At 46.9% G+C, this 15425-nt stretch overlaps 1 protein-coding gene across 1 annotated transcript in view; it reads left to right on the forward strand.

The window, feature by feature from the left end:
- MYO1G (myosin IG) overlaps window positions 1-15425 on the forward strand; it is an 89079-nt gene that overhangs the window by 13732 nt on the left and 59922 nt on the right. The window contains exons 7-11 of the mRNA XM_060281037.1: window positions 2276-2392; window positions 4752-4958; window positions 9328-9473; window positions 11404-11518; window positions 12284-12454. Of these exons, the coding sequence (XP_060137020.1) occupies window positions 2276-2392; window positions 4752-4958; window positions 9328-9473; window positions 11404-11518; window positions 12284-12454 (756 nt within the window). The remainder of the gene's footprint in view (window positions 1-2275; window positions 2393-4751; window positions 4959-9327; window positions 9474-11403; window positions 11519-12283; window positions 12455-15425) is intronic.

The following is a 15425-nucleotide window of genomic DNA, read 5'->3' on the forward strand; positions in this document are numbered from 1 at the left end:
GATAGTCATTTATACAGTGGTGCCTCGCAAGACGAAAGTAATTAGTTTCGCGAGTCACTTCGTAGAATCATAGTTGGAAGAGACCACAAGGGCCATCCAGTCCAACCCCCTGCCAAGCAGGGAACACCATCAAAGCATTCTTGACATATGCCTGTCAAGCCTCTGCTTAAAGACCTCCAAAGAAGGAGACTCCACCGCACTCCTTGGTAGCAAATTCCACTGCCGAACAGCTCTTACTGTCAGGAAGCAAATTCCATTCTTACTGTCAGGTAGCAAATTCCACTGCCAAACAGCTCTGACTCGTTCCGCGAGTCGCTTCGTCTTGCGGTAATTTCATCTTGCGAAGCGCGGTTTGCCGTGGCAAAAAACAAACACGCCGAAAAACTTCATCTTGCGAAGCGTGGCCATGGAAAACTTTGTCTTGCAAAATGCCGAAAACATCGCAAAACGCTTTCATCTTGCGAGTTTTGCATTGTGCGAGGCATTCGTCTTGCGAGATACCACTGTATCTCCAAAACCCCTCTGCTGCCCTCTTGCCTCTTAAATCTCCCCCTCAGGTTATCCTATTGCCCCCCTCCCAGTACCTCCCACTTCAGGAGTCCCTGGTCTAGCTCCTAAAAGACACTGTGAATTAAAAAAGGTGGCTTTGGAGCTTTGCACAATAAATGATGATCATCAGATATGAGGTAAAGCAGGTAGAGGCTTCTGGGCTCTGAGCTGACAGGTGACCACCACACCTGTGGCCCAAGGAGGCTGATGGGAGTTGTAGTCCAAAACACCTGGCGAGCAGCAGGCCGTCTAAATCTGGATATTTTTTTATTATTATCATGATTTATTTGATTATATACTGGCCTTTAGCAACAGATCCCAGGGCAGTGTACAATGTTTAGAAGGCTTTTTTTTAAAACAGAGCATAAAAATAAAAAACATAATTAAAAGCATAATAATAAAATAATCCTAATAACAGTACCTTCCCCATCACACACACACTCATTTAACAGGCTGTAGATTATTTATTGGCTGAAGGCCTGGGTAAAGAGGCATGTAATGAGGGTGCCAGGTGAGCCTCTCTGGGGAGAGCATTCCACAGATGGGGAGCCACCGCAGAAAAGGCCCCGTTCCTGAGGAAGTTGTCTTCTAGCGTGATGCCAGATTCTGTGGAGAAAGCAAAATGTCTGGAACCACAGATAACTCCAAATGAGCAACACACTCCAACAATGTTTGGGAGCAGACCGTGGCCCTTGGAGTACATCCATGGTTCCCAAACCTTTGGGGGTGGGCACTGCCCCCTTGGTACCCTAAGCTCTTCCCCGGTGCCCCCTACCCTATGTTGTTGTTTAGTCGTTTAGTCCATAGCTGCCAAGTTTTCCCTTTTCTCGCGAGGAAGCCTATTCAGCATAAGGGAAAATCCCTTTTAAAAAGGGATAACTTGGCAGCTATGGTTTAGTCGTGTCCGACTCTTCGTGACCCCATGGACCATAGCACTCCAGGCACTCCTGTCTTCCACTGCCTCCTGCAGTTTGGTCAAACTCATTTTCGTAGCTTCGAGAACACTGTCCAACCATCTCGTCCTCTGTCGTCCCCTTCTCCTTGTGCCCTCCATCTTTCCCAACATCAGGGTCTTTTCCAGGGAGTCTTCTCTTCTTCTCATGAGGTGGCCAAAGTATTGGAGCCTCAGCCTCAGGATCTGTCCTTCCAGTGAGCACTCAGGGCTGATTTCCTTCAGAATGGATAGGTTTGATCTTCTTGCAGTCCATGGGACTCTCAAGAGTCTCCTCCAGCACCATAATTCAAAAGCATCAATTCTTTGGCGATCAGCCTTCTTTATGGTCCAGCTCTCACTTCCATACATCACTACTGGGAAAACCATAGCTTTAACTATACGGACCTTTGTAGGCAAGGTGATGTCTCTGCTTTTTAAGATGCTGTCTAGGTTTGTCATTGCTTTTCTCCCAAGAAGCAGGCGTCTTTTAATTTCGTGACTGCTGTCACCATCTGCAGCGATCAAGGAGCCCAAGAAAGTAAAATCTCTCACTACCCTATAAAAAGCATTATTCAGAATAACTGTTTGCACAACCCGCCAAGGAAGATAATAATGGGAGGTCTGTTTTCAAGCAGAGGCCAGGGAATTCAAGGAAACACGAAGCAGGCTTGATTTGCAGGCAGCAGGGGAAAAAAAGTCTTCCTGGCAGTGCTCAAGTATCATTATTCATATTTCCCCCTCTTCTCTTCCTCCTGATTCATTTCTTTCCGGTTCTCCCCGGCATCCCCCTAGTCCTCGGGCAGCGAGAAATCCAGCCACCGGGCCGTCGCAGACGCCATGACTGTGATAGGTTTCACTTCGGAAGAGATCGACTCCGTCTACAAGATCCTGGCGGCCATTTTGCACTTGGTAAATGAAGGCAGGGGGTTTGCTTGCTGGCGCCAGGAGGGCGTACGGGTGGAAATGTATTAAGATGTGGTAAAAATAAACTGTTCAAAAGTCCTGTACAGGGAACATACGGCTCTGGGAGCCGGTTGTGGCAGCACAATGTGGCCCTTGAGACTCTTCCCAGGCCACGCCCACTTTCCTAGGCCGCTCCCCCTCACGCTTTCCTCAATGGCTTTTCAGCCTGGCTGAAATGTGTCTCCCATTTGGGATGGGGACTCTCGCCCGCCTGGGTGGAGGTTAGAGAGAAAGGTGTTTGTAGAAACCTTTGGTTTTGGTCAGAGTCACACCCAAAGCTTTGCCTTTGACCCCATCTACTACTGGAATGTGGCCCCCAGAAAGCTACCTGTGAGGGAATGCGGCCCTTCAACAAATATTCAGTAGCATTTGGCATTCAGAGAGGCCTAACTGAAAGATTGGGGTTCCCCCTTTACTGTCCAGATTGACATACCCCGCAAGTGTCACGGAAAAACTCGGACATCCCGTTTTTTCTCATGAAAGGACGGCATCCATTTTGGGCACTGCGATCTTGCATGATTTCATGGCGCGATCTTTTTCCGGGGCCACAATCTCACATGGCACCCTGAAACATAGTTTTTGTGGCGCCATGACTGGGGAAAAAATCACAGCACCCAAAATGACTGCCGTCCTCTTGCAATCAAAAACAGGAAGATGGCGTCCTCGTTTTTGCCTTCAGTGAGTTGGAGGGTATTGCCTGGAAGCATTGCGGTCTGCTTATGTGGAACAGGCGATGCTGTATTTGGGATTATATGAGCCCAGTTTTTGAGAACATTTCCGCTGAAGACTCCCTGTGAGTTACACTGCAAAAAATCTGTAACTTGAGAGTCTTGTCTCTATGTGGTTTGGTCCTGAAAACGCTTTGTCCCAAAAACCCTTTGGTATCTTATAGGTAAGGAGCAATTGAAATTTCATGGTTTGGTCCATTTAATTTCGGGTTTCATATACCCTCATACCGAAATAAAACGCTTGTTTGAAAAACCTTCCCTTTCCCTGGAATCCCAGGAAGCGTGTTTATTTCAGAATCAAATAAAGCACATTCTTTCACTCAAAGGATTCTGGGAAATGTAGTTTGTTAAGAGTTTCTGCTCTGAGAAGGGTAAATTGCACTGTCCAGAATGCTTTGAGGGAAAGAATGTGTTTTGGATGTGCAGAATCAGGTTCTTTATTAAACTTGGGAGATCCCTGATTCAGTCCACTGATAGTGGCCATTTTGGAGGAAGCTGCCTGAGAATCCCCAAACTTCAGCCCTCCAGATGTTTTGGACTACAATTCCCATCATCCCTGACCACTGGTCCTGTTAACTAGGGATCATGGGAGTTGTAGGCCAAAAACATCTGGAGGGCCGCAGTTTGGGGATGCCTGGCCTAAGCGCAGTGGAGCATGAGGAATGTGGAATACGGCCGCCATTTTGGAACAGGCCTCCTGTTGGCAAGCCAGCTGACTTGCACCAGACCACAAAACTGGAATGTTTCAATAACCTGCAGTTACATAAGAGTATATATTTAAAGAAGATAAATACAGTGGCACCTGGGAAGTCGAACTTAATCTGTTCTGGAAGGGCGTTTGACTTCCGAAACGTTCGATTTCCAAGGCGCAGCCTCTGATTGGCTCTTGCAATCGAAATAGCCAATCGTAAGCCGTTTGTCTGCCACGTCGGACGTTTGGCTACCGAAAAACGTCTGAAAACCGGAGCGCCTGCTTCCAGGTTTTCGACGTTTGGGAGCCGAAACGTCTGACAACGGAGATGATTGAAAACTGTGGTTTGACTGTAAATGAGTAAGTTAAGTGAATTTGGATGTGCAGAAGATATTTTTAAAAACTTAATTTAAGGAACCGCAGAAAGAGGGGGAAGGATGTCAAGTTTTAAAATGTCAAGGTGATTGTAAAATCAGTGCAATGTACCCTGTTTCCCCGAAAATAAGACATACCCATAAAATAAGCCGTAGCAGGATTTCTAAGCATTTGCGCAATATAAGCCATACCCCGAAAATAAGAATAATAGTGATAGGCGCAGTTCTGGAGGGTGCCAAGGAAGAGAACGCGTAATAAAAAAAAAAGACATCTCCTGAAAATAAGCCATAGTGTGTCGCCTTGAGGAAAAATAAATATAAGACGGCGTCTTATTTCTGGGGAAACACGGTATATCTCTGAAAAGTATATATATTTAAACCTGGAATGTTCCATGATCCAATCAGAAGCCGGGATGGCTTCTGTAATTCCAGGATGCCCCGCTTAAATCGGGACGATTCAGTGATACGTGCTTCCGTCTGTTTGATTGCTCTTCTCTCGTTGGATTTCACAGGGCAACGTGCGCTTTGTCGCCTCGGGGGACGACGTGGAGATAGAGAACGGCGAATTGGTGCCCTACCTGGCGGAGCTGACCTCCACGGAACCGGAGAGTCTCGTCAACACGCTCCTCTACCGGACAGTGGCCACCGGGGGCGGGGAAGTCATCCAAAAGGGCCACAGCGCCAACGCGGCCAACTACGCGAGGGATGCTTGCGCCAAGGTAGTAGCTATGCATAGCTGCCAAGTACCCCGTTTTCCCCGGGAAACCTCCGTTTTTACTTACCTTTTCCCGGTGGTCCCCCGTATCACTTCGTCTCCCATTTTTCTCTGTTATTTTCTCCTGCCGGCGGCCATTTTTTTCTTTCCGATTTGCCCTTCTATGGGCACCAAAAATGGCCACCGGCAGCTTCAAAAGTCGCATCTACGCATGTCCGGAAGTGCATAGACACGACCTCCGGTGTCAGCGGCCATTTTTGGTGCCCATAGATGGGCGGAGCGGCACCGGAAGTTGCGTCGACGCACTTCCTGACATGCGTACAAGCGACTTTCGAAGCCACCGGCGGCCATTTTTGGTGCCCATAGAAGGGCAAAGCGACACCGGAAGTTACGTCGACGCAACTTCTGGTGTCACACGTCTGCCGGTCCCGGATTCTGCACTCCGGGACTTGGAAGGTAAGGCTGTGGCAAGGTGTGGGAATGTTCAGGGAAGCAGAAGAGGATATGTTGTCTAGTCCCTTTACTTAGCAGAGTGCATTCCCCTTTTAAACACACAGCGGTTAGCTCGTTGCAAGCTTGTTTAAGCTTCTCAAAATAGGATTCCTGGTAATCCCCTTTTCTCCCCCTTAAGTAATAATAATAATAATAATAATAATAATTTATTATTTGTACCCTGCCCATCCGGCTGGGCTTTCCCAGCCACTCTGGGCGGCTTCCAACAAAGATTAAAATACATTAAAATGTCACACATTAAAAACTTCCCTAAACAGGGCTGCCTTCAGGTGTTTTCTAAATGTCAGGTAGTTGTTTATCTCTTTGACATCTGATGGAAGGGCATTCCACAGGGCGGGTGCCACTACCGAGAAGGCCCTCTGCCTGGTTCCCTGCAACTTGGCTTCTCGCAACGAGGGAACCGCCAGAAGGCCCTCGGTGCTGGACCTCAGTGTCCAGGCAGAACAATGGGGGTGGAGATGCTCCTTCAGGTATACTGGACTGAGGCCGTTTAGGGCTTTTAAAGGTCAGCACCAGCACTTTGAATTGTGCTCGGAAGCGTACTGGGAGCCAATGTAGGTCTTTCAGGACCGGTGTTATATGGTCTTGGCGGCTGCTCCCAGTCACCAGTGTAGCTGCTGCATTCTGGATTAGTTGTAGTTTCCAGGTCACCTTCAAAGGTAGCCCCACGTAGACCACATTGCAGTAGTCCAAGTGGGAGATAACCAGAGCATGCACCACTCTGGTGAGACAGTCTGCGGGCAGGTAGGGTCTCAGCCTGCGTACTAGATGGAGCTGGTAGACAGCTGCCCTGGATACAGAACTGACCTGCACCTCCATGGACCGCTGTGAGTCCAAAATGACTCCCAGGCTGCACACCTGGTCCTTCAGGGCACAGTTACCCCATTCTTAAAAAGAATAGACACAACACAATCTTGTGTAAAGTATTATAAAAGAAGTTTACTCACGCATTCAGTTCACAGATGGATCCCTGAAGGCAGACTTAGGTTACAAAGTATATACACATGGAACTACCCCATATGGGGTTAGTCCCAGTGACTGCAGACAGTCGAAAGCAAGATGGAGAAGAGAGAGAGTGGTGCTTGCCTTGCCCCTTTTGATACCTGGGCAGGTAAGGTCACGCCCACCTCTAGTCACATGCAGAGGAGGTTTGTCTCAGCTCAGGAGGAAACAGGAAGTTTTCTACTGACTGGAGCAAACATCCCCTTTCACGTCCACTCTAGGAATGTTGTACTTTACTGCTATCTATGTGTCATATCCCACACAAGGTAGGAGGTGCGGGCGCCCTTCTCGTTCGTACAAGGCGTTTGGGCTTCGTAGGCCAAATTATGAAGAAGGGGGCCACCCATCTTCTCGAGGTGGAAGGACAGATTCATACTCGTCCACAAAAAGAGAGATCTTTGCGATGTTAGGGAACCAAGTCCAGTTGGCTGCCAATTAGATAAGTTCAAGGTGTAGAAAGCCCTACACAGCTTGGGATCTCCCAGTAGGGTTGCCATATTTGTAGAAGTAAAATTCAGTTGTTGGCCTTTTTTTGTGAAATGAACCTCAAAATCGTTGAGGGTTGTTTTTTTTAAAGGAAACTCAGGTTGTTGAGGTTCCTTTTTAGACGATCAGCTTCAAAATCCCAAACATTTCAACAATTATTTGAAGTTCCCACCCTGGACACCATTTTCACCGATCATAGGGCAACCCATAAGCAGGATGCATGAAGTACCTGTCTTACTCCTTATTTATTTATTTATTTATTTACTTACTTACTAGCTGGCCCTGCCATGTGTTGCTGTGGCTAATCCCTGTGACTGCCCCCACCCTGTGCTGATCCATGACGTATCCCACCTCCCCCCCCCCGGCTTATCCCTGTGATTCCCCCCACCCTGTCCCGACCCATGATGTATCACGCTCCCTCTTCCCCCCACCCCCGGCTCATCCCTGTGACTGGTCCCACCGTGTGCTGACCTATCCCGTCCCCATCTCCCCCCAACCCCACCCAGGCGAGTCAGTACAGTGGAACCTCGGTTTATGAACACCTCGGTTTATGAATTTTCGGTTTATGAACACCGCGGACCCATCTGGAACGGATTAATTCATTTTCCATTACTTTCAATGGGAAAGTTCGCTTCAGTTTATGAACGCTTCAGTTTATGAACAGACTTCTGGAACCAATTACACCCATGCTTCAGTTTATGAACGCTTCAGTTTAAGTACTCCGCGGACCCATCTGGAACGGATTAATCCACTTTCCATTACTTTCAATGGGAAAGTTCGCTTCAGTTTATGAACGCTTCAGTTTAAGCCGTCTGGAACAGATTAATCCACTTTCCATTACTTTCAATGGGAAAGTTCGCTTCAGTTTATGAATACTTCAGTTTATGAACAGACTTCCGGAACCAATTGTGTTCATAAACCGAGGTACCACTGTACCTCCATTCAGCCTAGTCTGTAAAGTCTTCGGCCTAGTATGTAAACGGGAGCCGAGGTGCTGTTGAGAGGGAAGGTTTTATAGGTGCCGTACCAGTGTAGCCACCGCTAGAGGGCGCTGGTTTGCAACCTGGTTCTTTTCCCAGCATGCATTTTCGTCTGAGTTGTGTGTTCTGAAACACAGGGTTTTGGGGTTTTTACATTGCGCAGGTGTGACATCTGTCTACGCAAAATTCCCTATAGCCTCCAGACATTCGCATGTGATGTTGTGTCAAAATTGCACCTCAATCGGTCAAGCGGTTTTGGTGAAAAGTGGAAACACACCCACATGCCCAGTTTATATATATATATATATATATATATATATATATATATATATATATATATACCCTGTTTCTCATATTTTAAGACATACCCATAAAATAAGCCATAGCAAGATTTTTAAGCATTCAAGGAATATAAGCCATACCCCGAAAATAAGACATAGTGATAGGCGCAGCAGCAATGCCGGCCGCGGCAGGAGGAGGAGGAAAAAAATAAGACATCCCTTGAAAATAAGCCATAGTGTGTTTTTTTGAGGAAAAAATAAATATAAGACATGTCTTATAATATGAGAAACACGGTATATATAATGCATCTACTCATTGCGTTTATGTTCCACCTTTTTCTCCAATGAGCTCAAGGTGGTTCTCTCCCTCCCCATTTAAGCCCCAGAACAACCCCTGGGAAGCTGGTTCAGCTGAGAGGCATAGCTGCCAAGTCTCCCGTTTTCCCCGGGAAAACCCATTTTTTACTTACCTTTTCCCGGTGGTCCCCCGTATCACTTTGTCTCCCGTTTTTCTCCATTATTTTCTCCTGCCGGCGGCCATTTTTTTTCTTTCCGATTTTCCCTTCTATGGGCACCCAAAATGGCCGCCGCCAGCTTCAAAAATCGCATATACGCATGTCCGGAAGTGCAAAGACGTGACTTCCGGTGTTGGCGGCGGCCATTTTGGTGCCCATAGATGGGCGAAGCGACACCGGAAGTTGCGTCGGCACACTTCCTGACATGCGTACAAGCGACTTTTGAAGCCACCGCCGGCCATTTTGGGTGCCCATAGAAGGGCAAAGCAACACCGGAAGTTACATCGACGCAACTTCCGGTGTAAAATGGCTGCCGGTCCCGGATTCTGCAGTCCGGAACTTGGAAGGTAAGCTGAGAGGCAGTGACGGGCATTTCACAAGTAGGGAGCCAATGCAGAAGGGCCTGTTCTTGTGTTGCCACCCTCCAGACCTCTTGTGGAGGAGGCACACCGTGGTCTCAGGGGATGAACACAGAGTCCGGGTCAGTTTATATGGTCCTGGAGGCATTGTGGTCCTGAGGCGCTGAGGGCCTTTGAAGTCTGAAAAGTTTCTTAAACCAAAAGACGAAGTGGCCACCACCGTGTTTTCATCTACAGGCCTTCTATGAGCGTCTATTCTGTTGGATCGTGGCCCGCATCAACACGGTCATCGAGGTCAAGAACTACGATGCCCGAATCCATGGCAAGAATACGGTGATTGGAGTCCTGGACATCTATGGTTTCGAGATCTTCGACAACAATAGGTAGGCGTCTTTCACCTAGGGGAGACCCCCTGAGGCAAACAAAATACAGTTCTGCACCCCCTTCTGCATTACACATTTAAAGCAGTGTGACAACTATTTAAAAAGTCATCGCTTCCCTCAAAGAATCCTGGGAGATGTAGTTTGTTGAGGATACTGAGAGTTGTGAGGAGAACCCTCTTCCCTTCACAGAACTACCATTCCCAGAGTTGCAGAAGAAGAGGGATTGATTATTAAACCATTCTGGGAATTGTAGCTCTGTGCCGGGAAAAGGGGCCTCTGAACACCCACCCTCAACAAACTACAGCTCCCAGAATTCTTTGGGGGAGCTAAGTGGTATGATACTGCTTTAAACGTATCGGGTCAGAATCCCACCAGCAGGTGGACTACCTGGTTAGTTTCTGGGTGTTGCCGGGATCCTTGGAAAGGACGGCGGGCTTTAACCGGATCCGACCATTTTCAGGATCACGTTACAACAGGTTGCATTCCCGCTATCCATTTAAAGTTCTATGATACCACTTTAAGGAGTCATGGCTTCCCACAAGGAATTCTGGGACCTGTAGTTTGTTAAGGATGATGAGAGTAGTTAGTAGACATCCTCCTATTCCTGTCACAGAGCTACAATTTCCAGAGCAGTTTCAATAGTCAATGCCTCTTCCCAGGGAACTCAGGGAAATGTAGTTCTGGGAGAGGAATAGGGACTTCCTTACAACCTTCATCACCCTTCCCAAACTACAGGTCCCAGGATGCTTTGGGGGAAGCCATGACTGTTTAAAGTGGTACCACAGTGCTTTAAATGTATGGTGTAAATGGGGCCTCTCTCCTCTTCCTTTGGACAGCCCTACGGGTATCAAGAGTGCCACCATCTCCCCAAACAGCCGTCTCTTCTCCAGGCTCAGCGATCCCATCCTTCCCTCACACAACTTGCTTTCCATACCACCGACCGTCTTCCTGGACCTCCTCTGAACCTCTTCCAAATTGCCTACGCTCTTTCCAAAAGTGTGATGTCCAGAATTAGGCCTGCTCAAATTTGGGTTCCCCGGTACTAAAACCTGAGGTTCCCCAGTGACATTGATGGGCAGACATTTCAGGGCCAACAAAAGAAAACCCAGCCTGCCCCGCAAAACTTATGGAACTCGCTGTCACAAGATGCGACAATAGCCACTGGCTCAGGTGACTTTAAAAGAAAATTAGACAAATGTGTCGGCTGTCTGATCAATAACTTGCAGTCATGATGGCTAAGCTAAACGGTCTCGGTCTAGTATACCTGAAGGAGCATCTCCACCCCCATTGTCCTGCCCGGACACTGAGGTCCAGTGCCGAGGACCTTCTGGCGGTTCCCTCACTATGAGAAGCCAAGTTACAGGGAACCAGGCAGAGGGCCTTCTCAGTGGTGGCGCCTGCCCTGTGGAACACCCTCCCACCAGATGTCAAAAAGAAAACAACTACCAGACTTTTAGAAGACATCTGAAGGCAGCCCTGTTTAGGGAAGCTTTTAATGTTTAATAGATTATTGCATTTTAATATTCTGTTCTGTTGGAAGCCGCCCAGAGTGGCTGGGGAAACTCTGCCAGATGGGTGGGGTATTGATGTGTATTTTCCAATAAAGGGTTAATTTCACCTCCTCCGTGTGATTTCCTGCAGGCTCGCTTCTGACACCAGCTGCTGCTTGTGAGACTCAGCAGGGAGGAGGGTGGGGATAATAATAATAATAATAATAATAATAATAATAATAATAATAATTTATTATTTAGAAATACTATGGCATTAAAACTGAACCAGGGTTCAAATCCCCGCAATTACCTTCCATTGTAATTAAATAAGTCTGGACTCTGCCACTGAGCTATGGTTTTGCCCTGGGGTGCAGAATCCCCTTTGCTCTGTGGGGTGCAGATTGGGGTCCTGAGTCTCGCCTGCTCCCTCTCCCTTTCAGCTTTGAGCAGTTCTGCATCAACTACTGCAACGAGAAGCTGCAGCAGCTGTTCATCGAGCTGATCCTGCGGCAGGAGCAGGAGGAGTACCAGCGCGAGGGGATCGAGTGGCAACACGTGAGTCGCGGTGGCCGGTGAGGGGGAGATCATGACAGGATGGGAGAGGTGGGGGGGGGTTAATAAAAAATAACAACCACAGTGTGCCCTGCCTGGGATTTCACAGGGGAACTGCGTGAATCTTATCTAGCAACACATGGAATTTTAATTTGGCCGCAATACTATTTCCCACTCTTCCCCTGAGTCACAGACCTTCTGAAAGGTGCCTCGGAGACTTTTGTTTTAGAATCATAGAATCGTAGAGTTGGAAGAGACCACAAGGGCCATCCAGTCCAACCCCCTGCCGAGCAGGAAACACCATCAAAACATTATTGACATATGCCTGTCAAGCCTCTGCTTAAAGACCTCCAAAGAAGGAGACTCCACCACACTCCTTGGTAGCAAATTCCACTGCCAAACAGCTCTTACTGTCAGGAAGTTCATTCTAATGTTTAGGTGGAATCTTCTTTCTTGTAGTTTGAATCCATTGCTCCGTGTCCGCTTCTCTGGAGCAGCAGAAAACAACCTTTCACCCTCCTCTATATGACATCCTTTTATATATTTGAACATGGCTATCATATCACCCCTTAACCTTCTCTTCTCCAGGCTAAACATACCCAGCTCCCTAAGCTGTTCCTCATAAGGCATCGTTTCCAGGCCTTTGACCATTTTGGTTGCCCTCCTCTGGACACGTTCCAGCTTGTCAGTATCCTTCTTGAACTGTGGTGCCCAGAACTGGACACAGTACTCCAGGTTTTAACCGTTTTACTGCCTCGCCCTCGACAGATTGAATATTTCAACAACCAAATCATTGTGGACCTGGTGGAGGAGCCGCACAAGGGCATAATCGCTGTGCTGGATGAGGCCTGCCTGACTGGGGGGAAAGTCACCGACGCCCTTTTCCTGGAGTCCATGAATGCCAGGCTTGGCAAACACCCACACTATGCCAGCAGGAAGGTAAGGAGGGGGTACCTCAAAGCAAAACAGAGGCAGCTCCCCACCCTTCTTCAGCACATGGGCCAAAGGAAGGAACAGAATTAATCTGAGTCTTGAAAACACATAGAGCTGGAAGGGAAAGTCGGCAAGAGTGCCATTCTTCCAACTTCCTCCTTTGACTCTATGTCTGTTTCAGCTCCGGATTTAAGTTTGATGAGGCTCTAAGCTACTGATGGTAATGGGGCCCTTTATATGCCCAGCTGTCCTCTGTCAACAACACATTGTCACTGTTTTTGTGTTGAATATATGCTACATGGTAATTTATGGACCTCATAGGTATCTAAAGTCATTTGCACATCACAAAATATAGATTTTTAGAAGACATCTGAAGGCAGCCCTGTTTAGGGAGGCTTTTAATGATTAATAGATTATTTTATTTCATTTTTCTGTTGGAAGCCGCCCAGAGTGGCTGGGGAAACCCAGCCAGATGGGTGGGGTATAAATATATTATTATTATTATTATTATTATTATTATTATTATTATTATTATATTTTAACAAAGTCATTGTTGGACTGAAATACAATTAAGAAGAAGAATTGATGCTTTTGAATTATGGTGCTGGAGGAGACTCCGATGAGAGTCCGATGGACTGCAAGAAGATCAAACCTATCCATTCTGAAGGAAATAAGCCCTGAGTGCTCACTGGAAGGACAGATCCTGAAGCTGAGGCTCCAATACTTTGGCCACCTCATGAGAAGAAGAGAAGACTCCCTGGAAAAGACCCTGATGTTGGGAAAGATGGAGGGCACTAGGAGAAGGGGACGACAGAGGACGAGGTGGTTGGACAGTGTTCTCGAAGCTACGAACATGAGTTTGACCAAACTGCGGGAAGCAGTGCAAGACAGGAGTGCCTGGCGTGCTCTGGTCCATGGGGTCACGAAGAGTCGGACACGACTAAACGACTAAACAACAACAACAATATTAATCATGAAATACATGCCATGCAACCAGTTGATGCAGAATCTAGGCACCCTATAAATAGAAATGAGAAAATCAGTGATATTTTAGGGAGCAGGCTAGCAGGCGGGGCCCATGACTTACATCCTAGGAGCCTACACAACACAAAACACGGTTGCTGTATGTAGGTTTTATTTTATTTGTTTTTTTATCTTATATTTTAGAAATGTACATCCAGTTTCCCCCCCCTTCAAATTCCCCCTCCCTAAGAGAGTGGGGCCCTAAGCTATAGCTTGTTTAGCTTATATGTAAATCCGGCACTGGTCAAGGGAGAGAAAGGAATCATAGAATCATAGAATCAGAGTTGGAAGAGACCACAAGGGCTATCCAGTCCAACCCCCTGCCAAGCAGGAAACACCATCAAAGCATTCTTGACATATGCCTGTCAAGCCTCTGCTTAAAGACCTCCAAAGAGGGAGACTCCACCACACTGCTTGGCAGCAAATTCCACTGCTGAACAGCTCTTACTGTCAGGAAATTCTTCCTAATGTTTAGGTGGAATCTTCTTTAGAATCTTTAGGTGGAAATCTCCAGGGGAGCAGAGTCTGTACCACCTTCTGAGGTAGCCTGTTCCACTGTTGAGCAGTTCTTCCCATCTATTTAGATCGTTTCTATAGCAAAATAAAAAAAATTCCTTCCAGTAGCACCTTAGAGACCAACTAAGTTTGTCATTGGTATGAGCTTTTGTGTGCATGCACACTTCTTCAGATTCTATAGCACTTCTTCAGTTTCTATAACAGTTTATATTATGTGGTTTTTTAAAAAAAATCTTGAGTAGTTTACAGCAATACCTTAACACAGATAGAAGATTGATAGAGAGCATTGCAAAAGAAAATCAAACAAAAAGAAATGCACATTGGAAACGGCATACTTAGCAGCAAAATAGAGATGCTCTTCAGCATAAAGAAGTCACAATCAAATACAGAAATACAATGGAAAAACCCATGTGTTAGAAAGCATTGTTAGCAGCTGAGCAAAATCGCTGTGATCTAAGCAGCGCCCACATCCCCCCCCCCCAAGTTACTTCTCCAAACACAAACTCAGCAACTTCCCACATATAGACGTCACTTTCCACCCTCCCAACCATTCATACCCATATTAACAGAGCCACCTCCTCCGGAAGACTCGGGAACCAAGAAGAGCTAAACTTCAATAAAGAATGGGGAAATTTATCTAGGAGATCACTGTAAACCAGGCACCCCCAAACTCAGCCCTCCAGATGTTTTGGGACTACAACTCCCATCATCCCTAGCTAACAGGACCAGTGGTCAGGGATGATGGGAATTGTAGTCTCAAAACATCTGGAGGGGTGAGTTGGGGGATGCCTGTTGTAAACAGATGAAAACAAGAGCAGGATTTTAATAACACTTGTAATGCCATTAACATTATGGACAAGATGGAAAGATACAAAATATGGACTGTGCCAGTTAAGAGGGTGTACGATAGGATCTGTGGAGGGGAAGGTGGGAAGTCCAGAGATCTGGAGAAATCTCTAAATATGGATATGTAATTTGGATTGTTATAGACTAATATTTGCAAAACCAAATAAAAAGGATTACAAAAAAGAGCTACCTTCCAGCCAACAGTTTATCCCAAAGCAAATGCCTTATTCCAAAGGATCCCAGGCAGCATAAAATATAATTTCCAGCCAGCTCATTCACCCACCTCTATTCTAGGACAATGGAGTTCAATGCTAACAGCAACAGAACCACTTCCTCCCCTGTTTCCTACCAAAGGTTAGATCCCTGTACAGGCTCAGCCTCTTGCACTAAGTGGCACCATACAAAAAAAACTTCCTAACGCGCACAGACCTTGCGGCCTGGACTCTCTACGAACAGCAAAATACACCATTCCAGTAATCAAGCAACAATGCATCCCTCACATTGCCCGCATGCAGCCCCCAAGGGAACATCCCAAGAGTTGCAGGGTGGTCCAGTGTTCTAGCGGTGGGGGGCCATCACTGCTTCCTGTGGG

The sequence above is a fragment of the Zootoca vivipara genome, chromosome 12 (assembly GCF_963506605.1).
Source record: "Zootoca vivipara chromosome 12, rZooViv1.1, whole genome shotgun sequence".
Taxonomy (NCBI): Eukaryota; Metazoa; Chordata; class Lepidosauria; order Squamata; family Lacertidae; genus Zootoca; species Zootoca vivipara.